This window comes from Salvelinus fontinalis, chromosome 2 (genome assembly GCF_029448725.1).
Source record: "Salvelinus fontinalis isolate EN_2023a chromosome 2, ASM2944872v1, whole genome shotgun sequence".
Taxonomy (NCBI): Eukaryota; Metazoa; Chordata; class Actinopteri; order Salmoniformes; family Salmonidae; genus Salvelinus; species Salvelinus fontinalis.
Window position 1 is genome coordinate 30,270,593 of NC_074666.1, and position 21,439 is coordinate 30,292,031.

The following is a 21,439-nucleotide window of genomic DNA, read 5'->3' on the forward strand; positions in this document are numbered from 1 at the left end:
TTGCATTGTATTGGTGGAGCCGTGTCTTTTCTTAATTTCTTTTTACATTTCACAAATTACATTGCTACATCAAACCTGTCTAACAAAACAAAACACAGGTATTAACAAGAAAACGCTCAAACATACAAAAAATATCAATAAAATAATACAAAAAATAAACAATTATAGTGAAATTGCATTTACTCTGAAAAAATCTATAATGATTCAGGAAGAAAAATCAATCAGAAAAACTTGTAATTTTTGTGTATGAAGTATTTGGCAACAAGAATTTAAAAAAAAATAACAATAATTTCAGTGGTCTTGTTATCATTGCAATAGTAACATATTATATCTTTCATGTCAAAAACATAGGCAGTGTTCATAATGGTAAATAAGAATTTTGCAAGGTTTTCCCAAAATTCTGACACAAATTTACATTCAAAGAACAAGTGAGACAGATTCTCACCTTCTTTTTCAAAGAAAACGCAGATATCATCAATAGCCGCAAATTTGGATATCATAGAATTACATGGATATATCTTATGGAAAATTTTGAAGTGCACTTCCTTAACTCTGTTTGGTAAACAGTATTTGTAAGGCCTTAGCCATGCATTTTTCCAGACAATGTCAGGAATAAGCATGTTCCAGAAAAACTTTCCTCTCGGTGTAAGTTGGTTTTGTGAATGAAGAATTTGTCTTATATATTTATTACAACAAGATCTCTCAAGTAAGCCCACGCCTTCCAATCTGAGTTCTGGATAAACTTTGTGATCATTCCCAAAATTAAGATGAGTTTTCATAAGTGTAGTTAGATCACTGGGAACGGCTTTGATCACAGAAATAAACTCTCTGAAAGGTATTGGAAACTCTTTCAATGTTATAAATTGTTCACATGTGAGAATATTACCCTTGTTGTCGAAAATATAAAGAACAAAGTCAATATTCTTCTCATGCCAGCTGGGGTAGAACAATGACTTATTCCTTACAGTTATGTCTGAATTATTCCACAAAAGAGCTTTAAGTGTGGAAAAAATGTGCAGGAAACATATTTTCCAGGCCATTTAAGGATGTTGATGAAACCTAGCCAATTTAGCAGGTAATCTTTCAGGAATATAATTACATTTCAGTCAAAATTGAAGACAATTTTATTAATCCCAATTTATTAAACACATTATTTGGAATGAAATACCATTTTGAATCAGTATTGATCAAACATTTTTTTAACCAGTTTATCTTGAAAGTGTTATTTATGTCAACAAAATCCAACACTTCTAGACCGCCTTCAGCTCTTTTGTTAGAAAGGACAGATTTTTTTAGTTTATGAGACTTATTTTTCCAGATGAAGTCAAGAAAGTTCTTATTGATCTCTTTACAAGTAGCTGGATTTACAAATAACGATAATGAGGGGTACACAAAACGAGACAGTCCCTCTGCCTTGGACAGAAGTACTCTCCCAAGTATAGAAAGATCTCTTTGTAGGAAATTATGAAATATATTTTTAGTTCTCTTAATTTTAGGAGAGAAATTCAAATGTTGTCTGACTAAGTGGTTTTTTGACAGATGTATTCCTAAATATTTAACACAGTCCTTTACAGGAACATTTTCTATTTCTTTATCATCGGAGTTAAATAAACATAAGATTTCACATTTATAAACAGTCAGGATTAATCCTGATGCAATAGAAAATGCAGTTATAGCATTAAGGGCATGGGCGATCTGGTCTTTGTCTCTTAAGAAAAGAGTTGTATCATCAGCCAGTTGGGAGATTTTGATTTCTTTGTTAAAAATGGTTATGCCATACAAATTTGCATTATTCAGAATATCTAGAGATAGAAGTTCCACAACCAAAATGAATAAAATTTTCGAAATTGGGCATCCCTGTCGTAAACTTCTGTTGATACTGAATCTTTTGGGAATATTAAGGTTTAGTAGCACAGAACTATTTATATATTTGTAAAACATGCGAATTACTTTAATAACATTTTCACCAAATCCCAAAAGTTTAAGAGCCCTAAAGAGAAATTCATGTTCAATGGTGGAGCCGTGTCAGTCGTCGTAAAAATTAGGTTGTGACAAACTTCCTCTGAAACAGCTAGCGAGTGGGAGTGCTACCAGTGTGTCGTGAACAACGTTAGCGTGAGCAACAATAATTGAATCGGCAGTTTGCCTTCAAAATAAAAGTAATCCATGGAAACTGATGCAAACAGGTAAAACTACTGGAATGATGCCACAACTGGACTAGATAATGCTAAAGGTTGGGATGTAAATGACAATTACTAGTTAATTTGACAAAAAACATGTACAAATATTTTGCATTAAAAGTGGATGTATTTGAATTCAGAATTCCATTGGGGCATACATATATGTGCTGTTCAGCCTAACCTATGGATTGTTCATCCATGAAATGGTTAAATGGTTTATCATCCTATTCAGTGACAGCCACAGAACACAAATGTGAAGAGTTTCCACAGACATTAGTGTCTTGGCTCTTATTGTGGAACTCTAAACCACTGAAATGAGCAACATTATGCTCACCAGTCAATCTATGTGCATTGAACATTCATATTGTTTACAATTGGCTCGTTCATCCCTCTCCTCTCCCCTGTAACTATTCCCCAGGTCGTTGCTGCAAATGAGAACGTGTTCTCAGTCAACTTACCTGGTAAAATAACGGTAAAATAAATAAAAATAAATAAATATTGCACTGTACAGCCTAATCTATGGTTTGTGCACCCATGAAATGGGGTATCAGCCTACTTAGTGACACTCACAAAACACAACTATGCAGAGTTTACACTATTATTAGTGACTTAAACATATTTTTTTGTCAAATTAACTAATAATTGTCTTTTTCAATCTTGTTTAGCATTATCTAGGCCAATTCTGGCATGATTCTACTCTTTTTTTTTTAATCCGTTTGCATAATCAATTGGTGACTTTTATTTTGATGTAACCGCTGATTCCACTATTGTTGCTCACGCTAATGTTGTTCACAACACACTGGTGGGAGTGCTGAGGTTTAGCTAGCCAATTACCTATTAAACTCACTGACTGCCAGTCTGGCCAATATACTGCACTAGAGGAGCATTGCTTAATGCTAGGTAGCTAACGAACTGGCTAGCTAGCGAATTAGCTAGCTCACTGAAGTAGGGCCCTAGTGTTTCTCCCACAGTCTACAACTTGCCTTTGCCTGCCTAACTATACTGCAGTCATGTCCGCGGCAGGAGATTTTGGAAACCCTCTAAGGAAATTTAAATTAGTCTTTCTTGGCGAGCAGAGCGGTAAGTGTACAACTGAAAACTATATGGTGTAACGTTCGGCCAAGGTTGAAAATTATATATATTTTGAACACGGAGTTCGCTAAATGGCTAGCTATGTGATCAATAGCTTGCTAACTTAGCTGACTAGCTAGCTAATGCCAGCCCGTTCATCTTGGGCGAGTCTCTTTTTTTTAATCGATATCCACCGACTGCCATACAACTGAGACCATGGCGATTCAGTTATATAGCTAGCTACGTTTACCGATCGGTGATATTGAACTTTTCGGTGATATCATATGTTTACATTGCTAACTAATTTATGGTTAGTTGGCTAACTATTTGGCAGTGTAAGCCAGTTATTCTAACTAATGTTTTCGACACAGGTAAGGAAACTTGCTAGCCTAAATAGCTAACTAAACTAACAAGCTGTTGTTGGGAGACTAATTGTTTCTAGTTAACACAGTCAGTCGGTTTGTAACGTTAGCTAAAATAAATCAAAACATGAACCACTAACCTAGCTAGATGCTACATACTACGACTACAATAACTAGCCGCTATTTTATAACTATAGCTAGGGTTTGCTCTGGTGTGTTTATTCAGTCAGATTTGTCTTTGGTGTTCAGAGCGGCTGTAAAGTTTCCGGTGCTAACCATCTCAGTCGTCACTCTTGCTAAAGACAGCCTCTGTGCCAAGAAAGACGTCTCATTGCATGTCAAACCAAGTATCAACGTTATATGGTGGATTTATAGGCTCATGCCTGCCTGACAGCCAGCACTGTCTTTTTCTCTGATATGGGGACTTCATATTGTACATTTCAACAGCTCTCTGTTCTCATTATGTGGTGGCAATTGTGATTTTAAAAAGCATCACCATTCTTATGAAACAATCTGCCTATCTCCGATTCTGAGAATTTGAGCTATTGTATATGCTGGATGGATCCGGTATACCTGAAACCCAACTTTCCTACAACATACATTGCAGACAGAACCACCCTGATTTAAGGCCTGTGGTTTTCAGTATGAGTGTATTGAGGGAGAACCAAGGACTGGAATGATGCATTGTGAAGCCTGGATGACCAGCCTGATCACAGCACTGCTGAGGGGGTGGGATGGTATGGAGGTGGTCTGTACGTCAATCTGTTCCTCTCATCGTAGGCAAGGCTATAAAGTAGTCTATCCTATATACCACTGTCAGCGACAAACATCCCCCTCCTTTAACCAGAACCCATGCTACACTTCAAATATATGTATGTGTTTGTTTGCTGTTGACAAGTCTGTGATGTGTTTATGTTGAGATTGGGGGTGGGGGGTAGTAATTTGGAGGATATACTGCTGTGATTTAGTTTGCTTTTTGCCCAAGAGGAATGACGCTTGACCCCTAGGGCTGTGACGATACCAGTATCGCAATATTTATGCGACTCTGGATGACATGTTTGTTTCCAACATTAGGGCTGTTTTCCTTTTTTTGTGACCAACCTTTTTTTATTCAGATTTGTCATTTTTGTTACAGGTACAAAAACAAATCAAGTAAATGCATACAAAGATAACCCAAACCATTCACCCCCTCAGTCCCCATCCTCCTCAACCCAAAGAAGCATGCCTTTCCTATCCCACCCAGCAACCAAGGTTGCTTATCAGTCTCCCTCCCATCACCCCCTGATTAACCCCATTAGGTTCTCCCCAGTCCCCTGCCCTCACTCACCCACAACAGCAGCCCTCCCTCCCCGGTTCCCCCTGCCCTGCACTATCATTACAGAGTTGCAGCATAACGATGAGTGGCAGCCTTACCTATGAAATCTCTTATGCTTCTTTTTTTTTTTTAATGGTCTTAAGCTGTTGATTAATACATACAAGTAAAGCGTAAACTAAGTCACCATTTACCTTGTCAGACCTTTAAATGTCAGTTTGCAGACCAGATTAATCAGTTTGTCATGAAGGGAAATCAATGATAAAACAGAGGGGGGGAAATTGTGTGGAAGCCCATATGTGACTGGCCATCTATCAACAGTTTAGCCCATAGGGATACAATGTGCTGTAGCCGCACAAGAAAGCAACCTCAGTCTGTATGGCACTTCAATACAGTGCATTCCGAAAGTATTCAAACCACTTAACTTGTTCCATATTTTGTAACGTTACAGTCCTATTATAAAAGGTTTTCAATCGTTTCCCCCCTCATCTACACACAATACCCCATAATGACAATTTTTGCAAATTTATTAAAATATAAAAACTTGAAATATCACATTTACATAAGTATTCAGACCTTTTACTCAGTACTTTGTTGAAGCACCTTTGGCAGCGATTACAGTCTCAAGTCTTTTGGGTATGACACTACAAGCTTGGCACTAGAGGTCGACCAATTAATCAGAATGGCCGATTTCAAGTTTTCATAACAATCGGAAATCGGTATTTTTGAACACCAATTTGGCCGATAGTTTTAATTATTATTATTTTTTTTATACCTTTTATTTAATCTTTATTTAACTAGGTAAGTCAGTTAAGAACACATTCTTATTTTCAATGATGGCCTAGAACGGTGGGTTAACTGCCTCGTTCAGGGGCAGAACGACAGATTTTTACCTTGTAGGCTCGGGGTATTCAATCTTGCAACCTTACAGTTAACTAGTCCAATGCTCTAACCACTTGATTGCATTGCACTCCACGAGGAGCCTGCCTGTTATGTGAATTTAGTAGAAGCCAAAGTAAGTTGCTAGCTAGCATTAAACTTATCTTATAAAAAACAATCAATCACAATCACTAGTTAACTACACATGGTTAATGATATTACTAGTTTATCTGGCGTGTCCTGTTTTGCATATAATCGATGCAATGCGTATCATTGCTCCAATGTGAACCATAAACATCAATGCCTTTCTTAAAATCAATACACAGAAGTATATATTTTTAAACCTGCATATTTAGCTAAAATAAATCCAGGTTAGCAGGAAATATTAACCAGGTGAAATTGTCACTTCTCTTGCGTTCATTGCACGCAGAGTCAGTGTATATGCAACAGTTTGGGCTGCCTAATTTGCCAGAATTGTACGTAATTATGACATAACATTGAAGGTTGTGCAATGCAACAGGAATATTTAGACTTATGGATGCCACCCGTTAGATAAAATACGGAACTGTTCCTTATTTCACTGAAAGAATAAACGTCTTGTTTTTGAGATGATAGTTTCCGGATTCGACCATATTAATGACCTAAGGCTCGTATTTCTGTGTGTTATGTTATAACTAAGTCTATGATTTGATAGAGCAGTCTGACTGAGCGGTGGTAGGCAGCAGCAGGCTCGTAAGCATTCATTCAAACAGCACTTTCCTGCGTTTTGCCAGAAGTTCTTCGCTGTGCTTCAAGCCTATCAACTCCTGAGATTAGGCTGGTGTAACCGATGTGAAATGGTTAGCTAGTTAGCGGGGTGCGCGCTAATAGCGTTTCAAACGTCACTCGCTCTGAGACTTGGAGTAGTTATTCCCCTTGCTCTGCATGGGTAACGCTGCTTCGAGGGTGGCTGTTGTCGTTGTGTTCGTGGTTCGTGGTTCGAGCCCAGGTAGGAGCGAGGAGAGGGATGGAAGCTATACTGTTACACTGGCAATACTAAAGTACCTATAAGAACATCCAATAGTCAAAGGTATATGAAATACAAATGGTATCGAGATAAATAGTTCTATAATTCCTATAACTACAACCTAAAACTTCTTTACTGAGGAATTTTGAAGACTCATGTTAAAATGAACCACCAGCTTTCATATGTTCTCATGTTCTGAGCAAGGAACTTAAACGTTAGCTTTTTTACATGGCAAATATTGCACTTTTACTTTCTTCTCCAACACTTTGTTTTTGCATTATTTAAACCAAATTGAACATGTTTCATTATTTATTTGAGGCTAAATTGATTTTATTGCTGTATTATATTAAGTTAAAATAAGTGTTCATTCAGTATTGTTGTAATTGTCATTAGTTCAAATATAAAAAATAAAAAATTATAAATCGGCCGATTTATTGGTATCTGCTTTTTTTTGGTCCTACAATAATCAGTATCGGCGCTGAAAAATCATTATCGGTCGACCTCTACTTGGCACACCTATATTTAGGGAGTTTTTCCCATTCTTCTCTGCACATCCTCTCAAGCTCTGTCAGGTTGGATGGGGAGCATCACTGCACAGCTGTTTGGAAGGTGAGCCTTCACCCCAGTCTGAGGTTCTGAGTGCTCTGGAGAAGGTTTTCATCAAGGATCTCTCTACTTTGCTCTGTTCATCTTTCCCTGGATCCTGACTATTTTCCCAGTACCTGCCGCTGAAAAACATCCCCACAGCTTGATGCTGCTACCACCATGCTTCACCGTAGGAATGGTGCCAGGTTTCTTCCAGATGTGACGCTTGGCATTCAGGCCAAAGAGTTCAATCTTGGTTTCATCAGACCAGAGAATCTTGTTTCTCATGGTTAGAGTCCATTATGTGCCTTTTGGCAAACTCCAAGAGGACTGTCATGTCTTTTACTGAGGAGTGGCTTCTGTCTGGCCACTACCATAAAGGCCTGATTGGTGGAGTGCTGCAGAGATGGTTGTCTTTCTGGAAGGTTCTCCCATCTCCACAGAGGAACTGTGGAGCTCTGTGAGTGACCATCGGGTTCTTGGTCACCTCCCAGACCAAGGCCCCAATTGCTCAGTTTGCCCGTTGGCCAGCTCTAGGAAGAGTCTTGATGGTTTCAACTTCTTCCATTTTTAAGAATGATGGAGGCCACTGTGTTCTTGGGGACCTACTATGCTGCTGAATTTTTATTATTTTTTGTTGGTACCATTCCCCAGATCTGTGCCTCCGACACAATCCTGTCTCGGAGCTCTATGTACAAGTCCTTCGATCCCATTGCTTGGTTTTTGCTCTGACATGCACTATCAACTGTGGGACATTATATAGACAGGTGTGTGTGCCTTTCCAAATCATGTCCAATGAATTGAGTTTACCATATGTGGCTCCAATCAAGTTGTAGAAAGATTTGTAGGATGATCAATTTAAACAGAATGCACCTGAGCTCAATTTCGAGTCTCATAGCAAAGGGTCTGAATACTTGTGTAATAAGATATTTCAGTTTTTTTTATTTGTAATACATTTGCAAACATTTCTTAACCTGTTTGCGCTTTGTCATTTTGGGATATTGTGTGTAGATTGAGCAATTAAAAAAAAAATGTATTTAATCCATTTTATAATAAGGCTGTAACGTAAAAAAATGTGGGAAAAGGGAAGGAGCTGGTTTGACTGGAGGGTGGAGCGAGTTTCTCAGGCCTTCAAATATAAATGGAATATTTTTTTTAATAAATAAAATCTGCACCATTTGAAGGTCCCCAAGAATGTAGTGGCCTCCATCATTCTTAAAGGGAAGAAGTCTGGTACAACCAAGACACTTCCTGGAGTTGGCCGCCGGGCCAAACTGAGGAATCGGAGGTTTAGAGCCTTGGTCAGGAAGGTGACCAAGAACCCGATGGTCACTCTGACAGAGCTCCAGAGTTCCTCTATAGAGATGGGGGTACCTTCCAGAAGGACAACCATATCTGCAGCGCGTCACCAATCAGGTCTTTATGCTAGTGGCCAGATGGAAGCCACTTCTCAGTAAAATACATATCACAGCCTGCTTAGTTTGCCAAAAGCCACCTAAAGACTCTCAGTCCATGAGAAACAAGATTCTGAGGTCTGATGAAACCAAGATTGAACTCATTGGCCTGAATGCCAAGCATCACATCTGGAGGAAGCCTGGCAACATCCCTACTGTGAAGCATGGTGGTGGCACCATCATGCTGTGGGGATGCTTTTCAGCGGCAGGGAGACTAGTCAGGATCAGTGGTGGATAAAGTACCTAATTGTTATACTTGAGTAAAAGTAAAGATGCCTTCATAAAAAATTACTCAATTGAAAGTCACCTAGTAAAATACTACTTGGGTAAAAGTCAAAGTATTTGGTTTTAAATCTACTTAAATATCAAAAGTTTAAATCATTTCAAATTCCTATTTAAATAGACCAGATGGCACGATTTTCTTGTTTTATTTACGGATAGCCATGGGCACACCAACACTCACACACAGGTTGTAAATTAAGCATTTGTGTTAGTGAGTCCGCCAGATCTGAGACAGTAGGGATTCTCTTGATAAGTGTGTGAATTAGACAATTTTTCTGTCCTGCTAAGCATTCAAAATGTAACAAGTACTTTTGGGTGTCAGGGAAAATGTAAGGAATAAAAAGTACATAATTTTATTTAGGAATGTAGTGGAGGAAATGTAGTCAAATATAAATAGTAAAGTACAGATGCCACAAACTACTTAAGTAGTACTTTAAAGTATTTTTACTAAAATACTTTACACCACTGGTCAGGATTGAGGGAAAGATGAATGGCGCACAGTACAGAGAGATCCTTGATGAAAACCTGCTCCAGAGCCCTTGGGACCTCAGACTGGGGCCTTCCAACAGGCCAACGACCCTAAGCACACAGCCAAGACAACGCAGGAGTGGCTTTGGGACAAGTCTCTGAATGTCCTTGAGTGTCCTAGCCACAGCCCGGACTTGAACCCGATCGAACATCTCTGGAGAGACCTGAAAATAGCTGTGCCGCAACGCTCCCCATCCAACCTGACAGAGCTTGAGAGGATCTGCAGAGAAGAATGAGAGAAACTTCCCAAATACAGATGTGCCAAGCTTGTAGCGTCATACTCAGGAAGACTTGAGGCTGTAAACACTGCCAAAGATGCTTTAACAATGTACTGAGTAAAGGGTCTGAATACTTATGTAAATGTGATTTTTCCAGGTATTTTCTATTTATTTTTTAAAAATATTTTTGCAATAAATGTTGTTTTTGATTCATCATTATGGTGTATTGTGTGTAGATTGATGAGGGGAAACTATTTAATTCATTTTAGAATCATTCTGTAACGTAACAAAATGTGGAGAAGTCGAGCAGTCTATTAATTAATTATTAATTTGATTTGTTTATTAATTTGTTTTTAATTGCGAATTCGACGGCCGAGGTAATTTCCTCCCAAACAACCTCTCGGATAGTATTGGCACACTTTTTTTGTTGTCAGGTTTTGAGAGCTGGCATGTTCCCACAGGTGAACTTTGAACGGACAGAATATGCCAGCTACTGAAGCGAAATACACTTGCTATTGTTCCTTGTAATACAGTGAACGCCCCACACCTTAATTTGATGTTTATATGTTGACAATTATCTGATATGTAATGTCTAGACTCCCATTAAGGTGAGTATAGATTTTGAAGTGACTTTGCATCGGAGGAGGCTGGTGGGAAGGCTCAGTGGAACGGAGTCAGGCACGTTGTTTAAATTTTTCTTGTTTGGTACCATTCCATTTATGCTGTTAGTGAGCCCATCCTCCTATAGCTCCTCCAACCAGCCTCCTCTGCTTTACTTTCCAGTTTTTTTCACAATTAGATCTTATTAGTGTAATAACATGTTTGAGAGGATGGCCTGACCCTAAACCCAGACCCTACCAAGTTAGGCCTACCCTTCCCTATAATTATGAGAGGTTAAATCGAGGTCCTGACAAGAGTAGGGAGGGAGTGTTTACCCTGGTGTCTTGGCTGGTTGCCAAGATGGCCATCATATTACCCTGGCCACCTAATGATCCCCAGCTTCCGACTGTCATCTCCCCGGCAACTCTTTCCCAGGTTGTTGCTGTAAAGTGTTCCCACTTCTTAGACAACTTACCTGGTAAGTAAAAATAATGTGTTTAAAAACAAACAACTCTGTGTTTCTATTAATTCAATGAAAAACCAAATACAATTTTGTATTTAGGAAGTGGTGGGCCTCTGCATTTTGGCTCATTAAACATTCTTTTGAACTTTCCCAAATGCAGACCGCCTTTGTCTGCCCACTGGCACTGACTACAGAACAATAGGAGTGGGAACGGGTATGGGGGATAGAGCTGACAGGAGACTTGTGTCTGGGGGGGGGGGTGAACCTGCTGGTTTGGGAGGGGTCTGGGAAGGATGAGGGGTTTGGGAGAAGAGGATATGTGAGTTTTAGGATCGGTCTTCTAAGGAAGATATTTGACCTGTTTAAAAAGAGGTAGGGCACACAGACACTCACCCACACACTGAGGTACATAGATTGCCAGCAGAGCATATTAATAATTAAAACAGGTGTGAGAGAAAAGGGAGCTTTAAAGCTGAGAATTGAGGCCAAATCACTTTCTTTTTTTTCTCTTCACATTCCTTTGTGTCATTTGTCTTCCACCCTCCCTTTGCTCTCGTATCCTCTCTTTGGGCTGAGGTTAACAACATTCAGTGGGCCAGAAGGGCTCGCTATAGAGAAGGGGAATGGGTGGAACTAGCTCTCTTGATAAGTGTCGTTCTCACGCTGAAGTGTCAGTTGCACCTTCTTAGTGGGTCAGCTGTTTCTCTGTACCCATTTTTACACGACAGTAAAGGCGTCCACATTCTTCCCAGCCATAAAGGTAATCTTCTCTGAATGATTCAAGGGGCTATCATTGTTGAAGTTGCTATAGCAGCATACCACCCGGCATACCACTACTGGCTTGCTTCTGAAGCTAAGCAGGGTTGGTCCTGGTCAGTTCCTGGATGGGAGACCAGATGCTGCTGGAAGTGGTGTTGGAGGGCCAGTAGGAGGCACTCTTTCCTCTGGTCTAAAAACAATAATATCCCAATGCCCCAGGGCAGTGATTGGGGACATTGCCCTGTGTAGGGTGCCATCTTTCGGATGGGACGTTAAACGGGTGTCCTGACTCTCTGAGGTCATTAAAGATCCCATGGCACTTATCGTAAGAGTATGGGTGTTAACCCCGGTGTCCTGGCTAAATTCCGAATCCGGCCCTCAAACCATCACGGTCACCTAATAATCCCCAGTTTACAATTGGCTCATTCAGCCCCCTCTCCCCTGTAACTATTCCCCAGGTCGTTGCTGCAAATGAGAATGTGTTCTCAGTCAACTTACCTGGTAAAAAATGGATAAATAATGAATAAAATAAATATAGATATATATCTATCTTTTTGGGAGGCTTGACCAAATACACATAGCAATGTGAGTTCTAGATCTGTCATTCTCATTTGAAAGCAAGTAAGAAGCGGTAGATCTGTTTTATTTCTATGCTTCCCGTTTTTGTTTTTACCTCTTACTTTCGGTTTTGTACACCAGCTGAAAATGTAAATATTTTTGGTTATATAAAATATATTTCACAGCAATTTAGATGACAATTTGCTACACTATACAGTGCATTCAAAGTATTCAAAACCCTCGACTTTTTCCACATGTTACGTTACAGCCTTATTCTAAAATGTATTAAATCGTTCTTTTGCACACAATACCCCATAATGACAAAGCAAAAACTTTTTTGGTGGGGAAGAGGAAAGAAGGAAATTGCACATTTACATAAGTATTCAGACCCTTTACTCAGTACTTTGTTGAAGCACTTTTGGCAGCGATTACAGCGTCGAGTCTTCTTGGGTATGACCCTACAAGCTTGGCACATCTGTATTTGGGAAGTTTCTCCCATTCTTCTCTGCAGATCCTCTCAATCTCTGTCAGGTTAGATGGGGAAGCATCGCTGCAAAGCTATTTTCAGGTGTCTCCAGAGATGTTCGAACGGGTTCAAGTCCACGCTCTGGCTGGGCCACTCAAGGACATTCAGAGACTTGTTCCAAAGCCACTCCTGTGTTTTGGCTGTGTGCTTCGGGTCGTTATCCTGTTGGAAGGTGAAGCGTTGCCCCAGTCAGGTCCTGAGCGCTCTGGAGCAGATTTTCATCAAGGATCTCTCTCTACTTCGCTCTTTTCATCTTTCCCTTGATCCTGGCTAGTCTCCATGCCGCTGAAAAACATCCCCACAGCATGATTCTGCCACCACCATGCCTCACCGTAGGGCTGGTGCCAGGTTTCCTCCAGATGTGACGCTTGGCATTCAGGCCATTGAGTTCAATCTTGGTTTCCTTAGACCAGAGAATCTTGTTTCAGAGATGGTTGTCTTTCTGGAAGTTTCTCCCATCTTCACATAGGAACTCTGACAGACCTCCAGAGTGACCATTTGGGTTCTTGATCACCTCCCTGACCAAGGCCCTTCTCCGATTGCAAAGTTTGGCCAGGCTGCTAGCTCTAGGAAGAGTCTTGAAAAAGTTTGGAACCACCATTTAAGAACGATGGAGGCCACTGTGTTCTTGGACCTTCAATGCTGCAGATCTGTGCCTCGACACAAGCCTGTCTCTGAGCTCGACCTCATGGCTTTTGCTCTGACATACACTGTCAAATGTGGGACCTTTTTATATAGACGTGTGTGTGTGTGCCTTTCCAAATCATGTCCAATCAATAGAATTTTACCACAGACTCCAAGTTGCAGGAACATCTCAAGGATGATCAATGGAAACAGGAAGACCCTGAACTCAATTTCGAGGCTCATAGCAAAAGGTCAGAATAATGATGTAAATAAGGTATTTGTTTCTTATTTTTAATACATTTGCAAGAATTTCAAAACTTTTGCTTTTGTTATTGTGTGTAGATTTGATGAGGAAGAAGCAACTGCTCCAAAACCGCCATAAAAAAGCCAGACTACGGTTTGCAACTGCACATGGGGACAAAGATCGTACTTTTTGGAGAAATGTCCTCTGGTCTGATGAAACAAAAATAGAACTGTTTGGCCATAATAACCATCGTAATGTTTGGAGGAAAAAGGGGGAGGCTTGCAAGCCGAAGAACACCATCCCACGGGGGTGGCAGCATCATGTTGTGGGGATGCTTTGCTGGAGGAGGGACTGGTGCACTTCACAAAATAGATGGTATCATGAGGCAGGAAAATTGTGGATATATTGAAGCAACATCAATCAGGAAGTTAAATCTTGGTCACAAATGGGTCTTCCAAATGGACAATGACCCCAAGCATACTTGCAAAGTCGAGATATTGGACTGGCCATCACAAATCCCTGACCTCAATCGTATAAAAAATTTGTGGCCAGATCTGAAAAGGTGTGTGCGAGCAGGGAGGCCTACAAACCTGACTCATTTACACCAGCCCTGTCAGGAGGAATGGGCCAAAATTCACCCAACTTATTGTGGAAGGCTACCTGACACATTTGACCCAAGTTAAACAATTTAAAGGCAATGCTAACAAATACTAATTGAGTGATGTAAACTTCTGACCCACTGACAATGTGAGGAAATAAATAAAAGATGAAATAAATAATTCTCTATTCTGACATTTCACATTCTTAAAATAATGTGGTGGTCCTAACTGACCTAAGAAAAGGCATTTTACTAGGATTAAATGTCATGAATTGTGAAACTGAGTTTAAATGTATTTGGCTAAGGTGTATGTAAACTTCCGACTTCAAATGTATGTAAACTCAGCAAAAAAAGAAACGTCCCTTTTTCAGGACCCCGTCTTTCAAAGATAAATCGTAAAAATCAAAATACCTTCACAGATCTTAATTGTAAAGGGTTTAAACAGTGTTTCCCATGCTTGTTCAATGAACCATAAACAATTAATAAACATGTACCTGTGGAACGGTCGTTAAGACACAAACAGCTTACTGATGGTAGGCAATTAAGGTCACAATTATGAAAACTTAGGACACTAAGAGGGCTTTCACTCTGGGGAAAAAAACAAAAGAAAGATGCCCCGTGTCTCTGCTCATCTGCATGAACGTGCCTTAGGCATGCTGCAAGGAGGCAATAAATTGTGGCCAGGGCAATAAATTCCAATGTTCATACTGTGAGATTCTAAGACAGCGCTACAGGGAGACAGGACGGACAGCTGATTGTCCTCGCAGTGGCAGACCACATAACAACACCTTCACAGGATCGGTACATCCGAATATCACACCTGCGGGACAGGTACAGGAGGGCAGCAACAACTGCCCGAGTTACCCCTGGAACACCAAATCCCTCCATCAGTGCTCAGACTGTCCGCAATAGGCTGAGAGAGGCTGGACTGAGAGCTTGTAGGCCTGTTGTAAGGCAGGTCCTCACCATCACCGGCAACAACGTCGCCTATGGGCACAAACCCATCGTCGCTGGACCAGACAGGACTGGCAAAAAGTGCTCTTCACTGACGAGTCACGGTTTTGTCTCACCAGGGGTGATGGTCGGCTTCGTGTTTATCGTCAAAGGATTGAGCGTTACACCGAGGCCTGTACTCTGGAGCGGGATCGAGGTGGAGGGTCCGTCATGGTCTGGGGCGGTGTGTCACCGCATCATCGGACTGGGCTTGTTGTCATTGCAGGCAATCTCAACGCTGTGCGTTACAGAGAAGAAATCCTCCTCCCGCATGTGGTACCCTTCCTGCAGGCTCATCCTGACATGACCCTCCAGCATGACAATGCCACCATCCATACTGCTCGTTCTGTGCGTGATTTCCTACAAGACAGGAATGTCTGTGTTCTGCCATGGCCAGCGAAGAGCCCGGATCTCAATTCCGTTGAGCACGTCTGGGACCTGTTTGTTCAGGGTGTAAGGGCTAGGGTCGTTTCACCCCCCCCCCCCCTAGAAATGTCCAGGAACTTGCAGGTGCCTTGTTACCCCACTCTTCGACCATCTCACAGCAAATCTGGTGCAGTCCATGAGGAGGAGATGCACTGCAGTACTAAATGCACCAGATACTGACTGTTACTTTTGATTTTGACACCCCCCCCCCTCCCCCCTTTGTTCAGGGACACACTTACATTTGTTAGTCACATGTCTGTGGAACTTGTTCAGTTTGTCTCAGTTATTGAATCTTATGTTCATACAAATATTTACACACGTTTGCTGAAAATAAACGCAGTTGACAGTGAGGGGACGTTTTATTTTTTTGCAGAGTTTTTTTGTGTGTAAACGCATCTACCTGCCACAGTTGCTGGTGGACCAAAATGTTAATTTCCCACCCTGGCCATAGGGCCACACATTGCTGACCTCTTCAGCTTTGTCTGTATTTAAGTTATTTGGTTGGCTATTGGTTATCATGAAGATAATCAGGCATAGCGAGATTAGGCATACTCTAAATTGACTGAGGAATGCATTGTCGAGAATAATTTTGTTTTTGGCTTGTCACAAAACGAAGTATATATTACTAAATGTCCAGTCAATTACACTGAGATTAAGAGAATGGTGTGGGAGAAGATGCCGGAAGGCCTTTAGCGCTCCCCCTCTGGCCCTCTAACTTTTGGTTAACCTAACCTTGTGTAATGGTGTCTCATCATCCGAATGAATGACAGGACCATAAGGTCAGGCTGAACCACTGTTTCCAAATCTCCCCTAGCTAGTAGGCCTATTAAATGTAGCAAAATATAGACTACTGCCTGTCCCTAGTGCTCAAATCCTGCACACATTCATTCCAATATTGTTGTTTAGTGTAGTGGTATATCGATGGTACAGATTGCTGTGTGTACTGTGATTCTGGACACTGCTGCCGAGGCTGTGTTTTTGAGAGCTCTGCTCAGGATACATGACTTGAGGCCTACCCAGCCAGGTTCAACAGTGACACAGCAGTAATATGATAGAGGGGCCGGGTGAGACATACATGGAAGCGGTAGAAAGGAGTAGGGAGAGGGAGGTTGTACTGGAAATTAATACTTTTGCATTCCACAACATGGTAGACTGGAGCAATGAAACAAAATGCTGTCCATTTTTCTTGCTTTTCCTCTGCCTCTTCCCTGTTTTTTAATCCCCCTCTAATTTCCCTTAGTGTTGTCACATGCCAGTGCAGGGCGAGGGAGTGTTGGTGTCAGAGGGCCAGGTCTGGGCCGGCGCCGCCACTGACAATCTCCCAGCATTCCTTAGAGAATTTTTCCTAAGTCTATTCAAAAACCGTTTTATGATTTTCTTATGTCATTTCTGCTGATTTTTCACACAGAAATCCCTTGTTGATTTGCACTCTATATTGTGGTGTTGTGTTTCTTATGGTGAGCATGCAGACTCAGACAGCTCCTCATGGACTCTTACTCCAGGCCTCTTGATGGTTGGTTGGTGGAGTCAAGTCATACAGTTGTGCTGAGCTGTGGCCTGCAAATTGACTGAGGAGTTGCTGGAGATTTGCTGCATCAAATCAAGCTGGAACATGTTAGTTCATAGAAATGGAATGATTCATTCTCTTTCTGTTGGTTATGTGAAATGAGACTTGTCAGTGTCTGTTTTGTCAGTACTATCTGCCAGCCTTACTGGTATGTTACTAGCCCTTCAAGACTGTAGTACATGTTTTATTAAACAGATTAATGGGGTTATAAAAATGTTGGTCATAACATGAGCCTGTCTTGTTTTTCAGTGGGAAAGACATCGTTGATTACCAGGTTCATGTACGATAGCTTCGACAACACCTACCAGGTGAGGCTAGACCACACATACAGAGTTGAATCTGGATATGATAGTTAGGACTAGGTTTATTACATCATTGGTCTCAATGCCTAACCCAAGTCCTGGTCCTACTACAGAGTGGGCAGGCTTTTGCTCCAGACCAACACAATTGATTCAGCTAGGCAGTCTTTATGATTAGCCATTTGAGTATTGTGTGGTAGTGCTGGGCTTGACTACGCTGTAAAAAAAAATATATATAGTTTAAACTAATTAATATGATTAACTAACTGGTTCCACAGCCTTTAAAAACGAAAGTAACATTTCAGCTAGTGTTACATGAAATTAACATGTTTAGTTGACCCAAACTTGGCTCCAACTTAAGAAAACAGGCAAAAATTCAGTTAACTTCTTATGGCTGCAATCCCGCTACCGGTATCGATATGACAACAGCCAGTGATAGTGCAGGGCGCCAAATTCAAACAGAAATCTCATAATTAAAATTCTTCAGACATTCATGTGTCTTATATCATTTTAAAGGTAATCTTGTTGTTAATCCCACCAAAGTGTCTGATTTCAAATATGCTTTTCAGCGAAAGCACTACAAACGATTATGTTAGGTCACCACAAAACCACAATAAGCACAGCTATTTTTCCAGCGAAAGATAGCTTTCACAAAAAACAGAAATAGAGATAAAATGAATCACTAACCTTTGATTATCTTCATCAGATGACACTCATAGGACTTCAAGTTACACAATACATGCATGTTTTGTTTGATAAAGTTCATAATTATATAAAAAAATCTGAGTTTACATTGGCGCGTTAGATTCACTAGCTGCAAAAACATCAAGTCATTTTGCATAGCCACATCATAGCCACATTGTTTCAACAGAAATACTCATCATAAATGTAGATGATAATACAAGTTATACACATGGAATTATAGATATACCTCTCCTTAATGCAACCGCTGTCAGATTTCAAAAAAACTTTACGGAAAAATAAACCATGCAATAATCTGAGACGGCGCTCAGAATAGCCAAATTAGCCGCCATTTTGGAGTCAACAGAAACCAGAAAATACATGATAAATGTTTCCTTTGATGAACTTCATCAGAATGGAGTCCTAGGAATCTCAGGTCCACAATAAATGCTTGATTTGTTCGATAATGTCCGTTATTTATGTCCAATTAGCTACTTTCGAATTGTTTACCAAAAGTCTCAAAGCGCGTCCACTATAACGTGACGAAATGTCCAAAAGTTCCGTTAGTCAGTAGAAACATGTCAAACGATGTACTGAATCAATCTTTAGAATGTTGTTAACATGCATCTTGAATAACGTTCCAACCGGAGAATTACATCGACTTCAATTGACCGATGGAACGGAGCTCACTCTCACGTGAAAGCGCCAGTTCAATGCATGGGCACCTCATGGAAGTGATGAATCATTCCTGTCTCCTTTGGCCCCCCTTCACATTAGTCATCAGACAAAGTTCTGTTGACATCTAGTGGAAGCCGTAGGAAGTGAAAACCCATCCATACCTCTCTGTATTTTCAATGAGAGCTTGGTTGAAAATCTGGCACCCCCAGAAAATATCCAAATAGGAAGTGGAACTTCTCAGGTTGTCTGCCATATGAGTTCTGTTATACTCATAGACATAATTCAAACCGTTTTAGAAACTTCAGAGTTTTCTATCCAATACTAATAATAATATGCATATATTAGCAACTAGGACATAGGCCGTTTACTCTGGGCACCTTTCATCCAAGCTACTCAATACTGCCCCTTCAGCCATAAGAAGTTAACTTAAAATAATGCGTTTGCTCAACTTGTCTCATCTTAATTCTACTAGAAATGATCAAATTTTATTGGTCGCGTATACATATTTAGCCGATGATATTGCGGGTGAAGCGAAATGCTTGTGTTCCTAGCTCAAAGTGCAGTAGTGTCTAACAATTCACAACAATACACACATCTAAAAGTAAAAGAATGGAATTAAGAAATATGTGCATATTAAAGACGAGCAATTTTGGAGTGGTATTGACTAGAATACAGTATATACAGTGGCAAGAAAAAGTATGTGAACCCTTTGGAAATACCTGGATTTCTGCATAAATTGGTCATAAAATTTGATCTGATCTTCATCTAGGTCACAACAATAGACAGTCTGCTTAAACTAATAACACACAAACAATTATACGTTTTCATGTCTTTATTGAACACACCGTGTAAACATTCACAGTGCAGGGTGGGAAAAGTATGTGAAACCTTGGATTTAATAACTAGCTGGATGTCATAAGGTGAATGCACCAATTTGTAAGTCGCTCTGGATAAGAGCGTCTGCTAAATGACTTAAATGTAAATGTAAACTAGCTGACCCTACTCTGGCAGCAATAAACTCAACCAAATGTTTTCTGTAGTTGCGGATCAGACCTGTACCACGGTCAGGAGGAATTTTAGACCATTCCTCTTTACAGAACTTGTTCAGTTCAGCAATATTCTTGGGATGTCTGGTGTGAACTGCTCTGTTGAGGTCATGCCACAGAATCTCAATCGGTTTGAGGTCAGGACTCTGACTGTGCCACTCCAGAAGGTGTATTTTCTTCTGTTGAAGTCATTCTGTTGATTTACTTCTGTATTTTGGGTCATTGTCCTGTTGCATCACCCAACTTCTGTTGAGCTTCAATTGGCAGACAGATAGCCTTACATTCTCCTGCAAAATGTCTTGATAAACTTTGGAATTCATTTTTCCATCAGTGATAGCAAGCTGTCCAGGCCCTGAGGCGGCAAAGCAGCCCCAAACCATGATGCTCCCTCCACCATACTTTACAGTTGGGATGAGGTTTTGATGTTGGTGTGCTGTGCCTTTTTCTTTCTCCACACATAGTGTTGTGTGTTCCTTCCAAACAACTCAACTGTCGTTTCATCTGTCCACAGAATATTTTGTTAGTAGTGCTGTGGAACATCCAGGTGCCCTTTTGCAAACTTCAGATATTTTTTTTGGACAGCAGTGGCTTCTTCCATGATGTCCCCCCATGAACACCATTCTTGTTTAGTGTTTTACGTATCGTAGACTCATCAACAGAGATGTTAGCATGTTCCAGAGATTTATGTTAGTCTTTAGCTGACACTAGGATTCCTCTTAACCTCAATGACCATTCTGCGCTGTGCTCTTGCAGTCATCTTTGCAGGATTGCCACTCCTAGGGAGAGTCAACAATTCTTAATCTTGGGTCTTCTGAGATCTCTTTTGTTTGAGGTGTGGTTCACATCAGGCAATGCTTCTTGTGAATAGCAAACTCAAATTTTGTGAGTTATTTTATGGGGCACGGCAGCTCTAACCAACATGTCCAATCTCGTCTCATTTGATTGGACTCCAGGTTAGCTGACTCCTGACTCCAATTAGCTTTTGGAGAAGTCATTAGCCTAGGGGTTTCACATACTTTTCCCAACCTACACTGTGAATATTTTAAATGATATATGCTAAATTGTAATTATTTTGCCACTATGGCCTATTTATTGCCTTACCTCCCTAATCTTACTACATTTGCACACACTGTATATAGATTTTTGTTATTGACTGTACGTTTGTTTATCCCATTTGTAACTTTTTTTTGTCGCACTGCTTTGCTTTATTTTGGCCAGGTCACAGTTGTAAATGAGAACTTGTTCTCAACTGGCCTATCTGGTTAAATATTCAAAATAGAAAAGAAAAATACAATTTGTTATTAGTTTAAGCACACGATTTGTCTATTGTTGTGACTTAGATGAAGATCAGATCAAATGTGATGCCCAATTTATGCAGAAATCCAGGTAATTCCAAAGGGTTCACATACTTTTTCTTGGCACTGTACATATGAAATGAGTAAAACAATACGTAAACATTATTAAAGTGACCAGTAAATCCATGTCTATGTACATCGGGCA

General features: G+C 40.4%; 1 protein-coding gene across 4 annotated transcripts in view; it reads left to right on the forward strand.

Annotated features, from left to right (window-relative positions):
* The first annotated feature begins 2,952 nt into the window (after positions 1–2,952).
* rab6a (RAB6A, member RAS oncogene family) overlaps positions 2,953–21,439 on the forward strand; it is a 31,442-nt gene continuing 12,955 nt past the window's right edge. Inside the window, exons 1-2 of one of the 4 annotated variants that reach the window (XM_055870529.1) lie at positions 2,953–3,260; positions 17,485–17,543. In XM_055870529.1, coding sequence (XP_055726504.1) covers positions 3,191–3,260; positions 17,485–17,543 — 129 coding nt within the window. In that variant the 5' untranslated portion in view covers positions 2,953–3,190. Of the gene's footprint in view, positions 3,261–3,447; positions 3,623–17,484; positions 17,544–21,439 lie in introns of those variants that run through there. The other 3 variants (XM_055870519.1, XM_055870509.1, XM_055870537.1) reach the window with 3 other exon arrangements.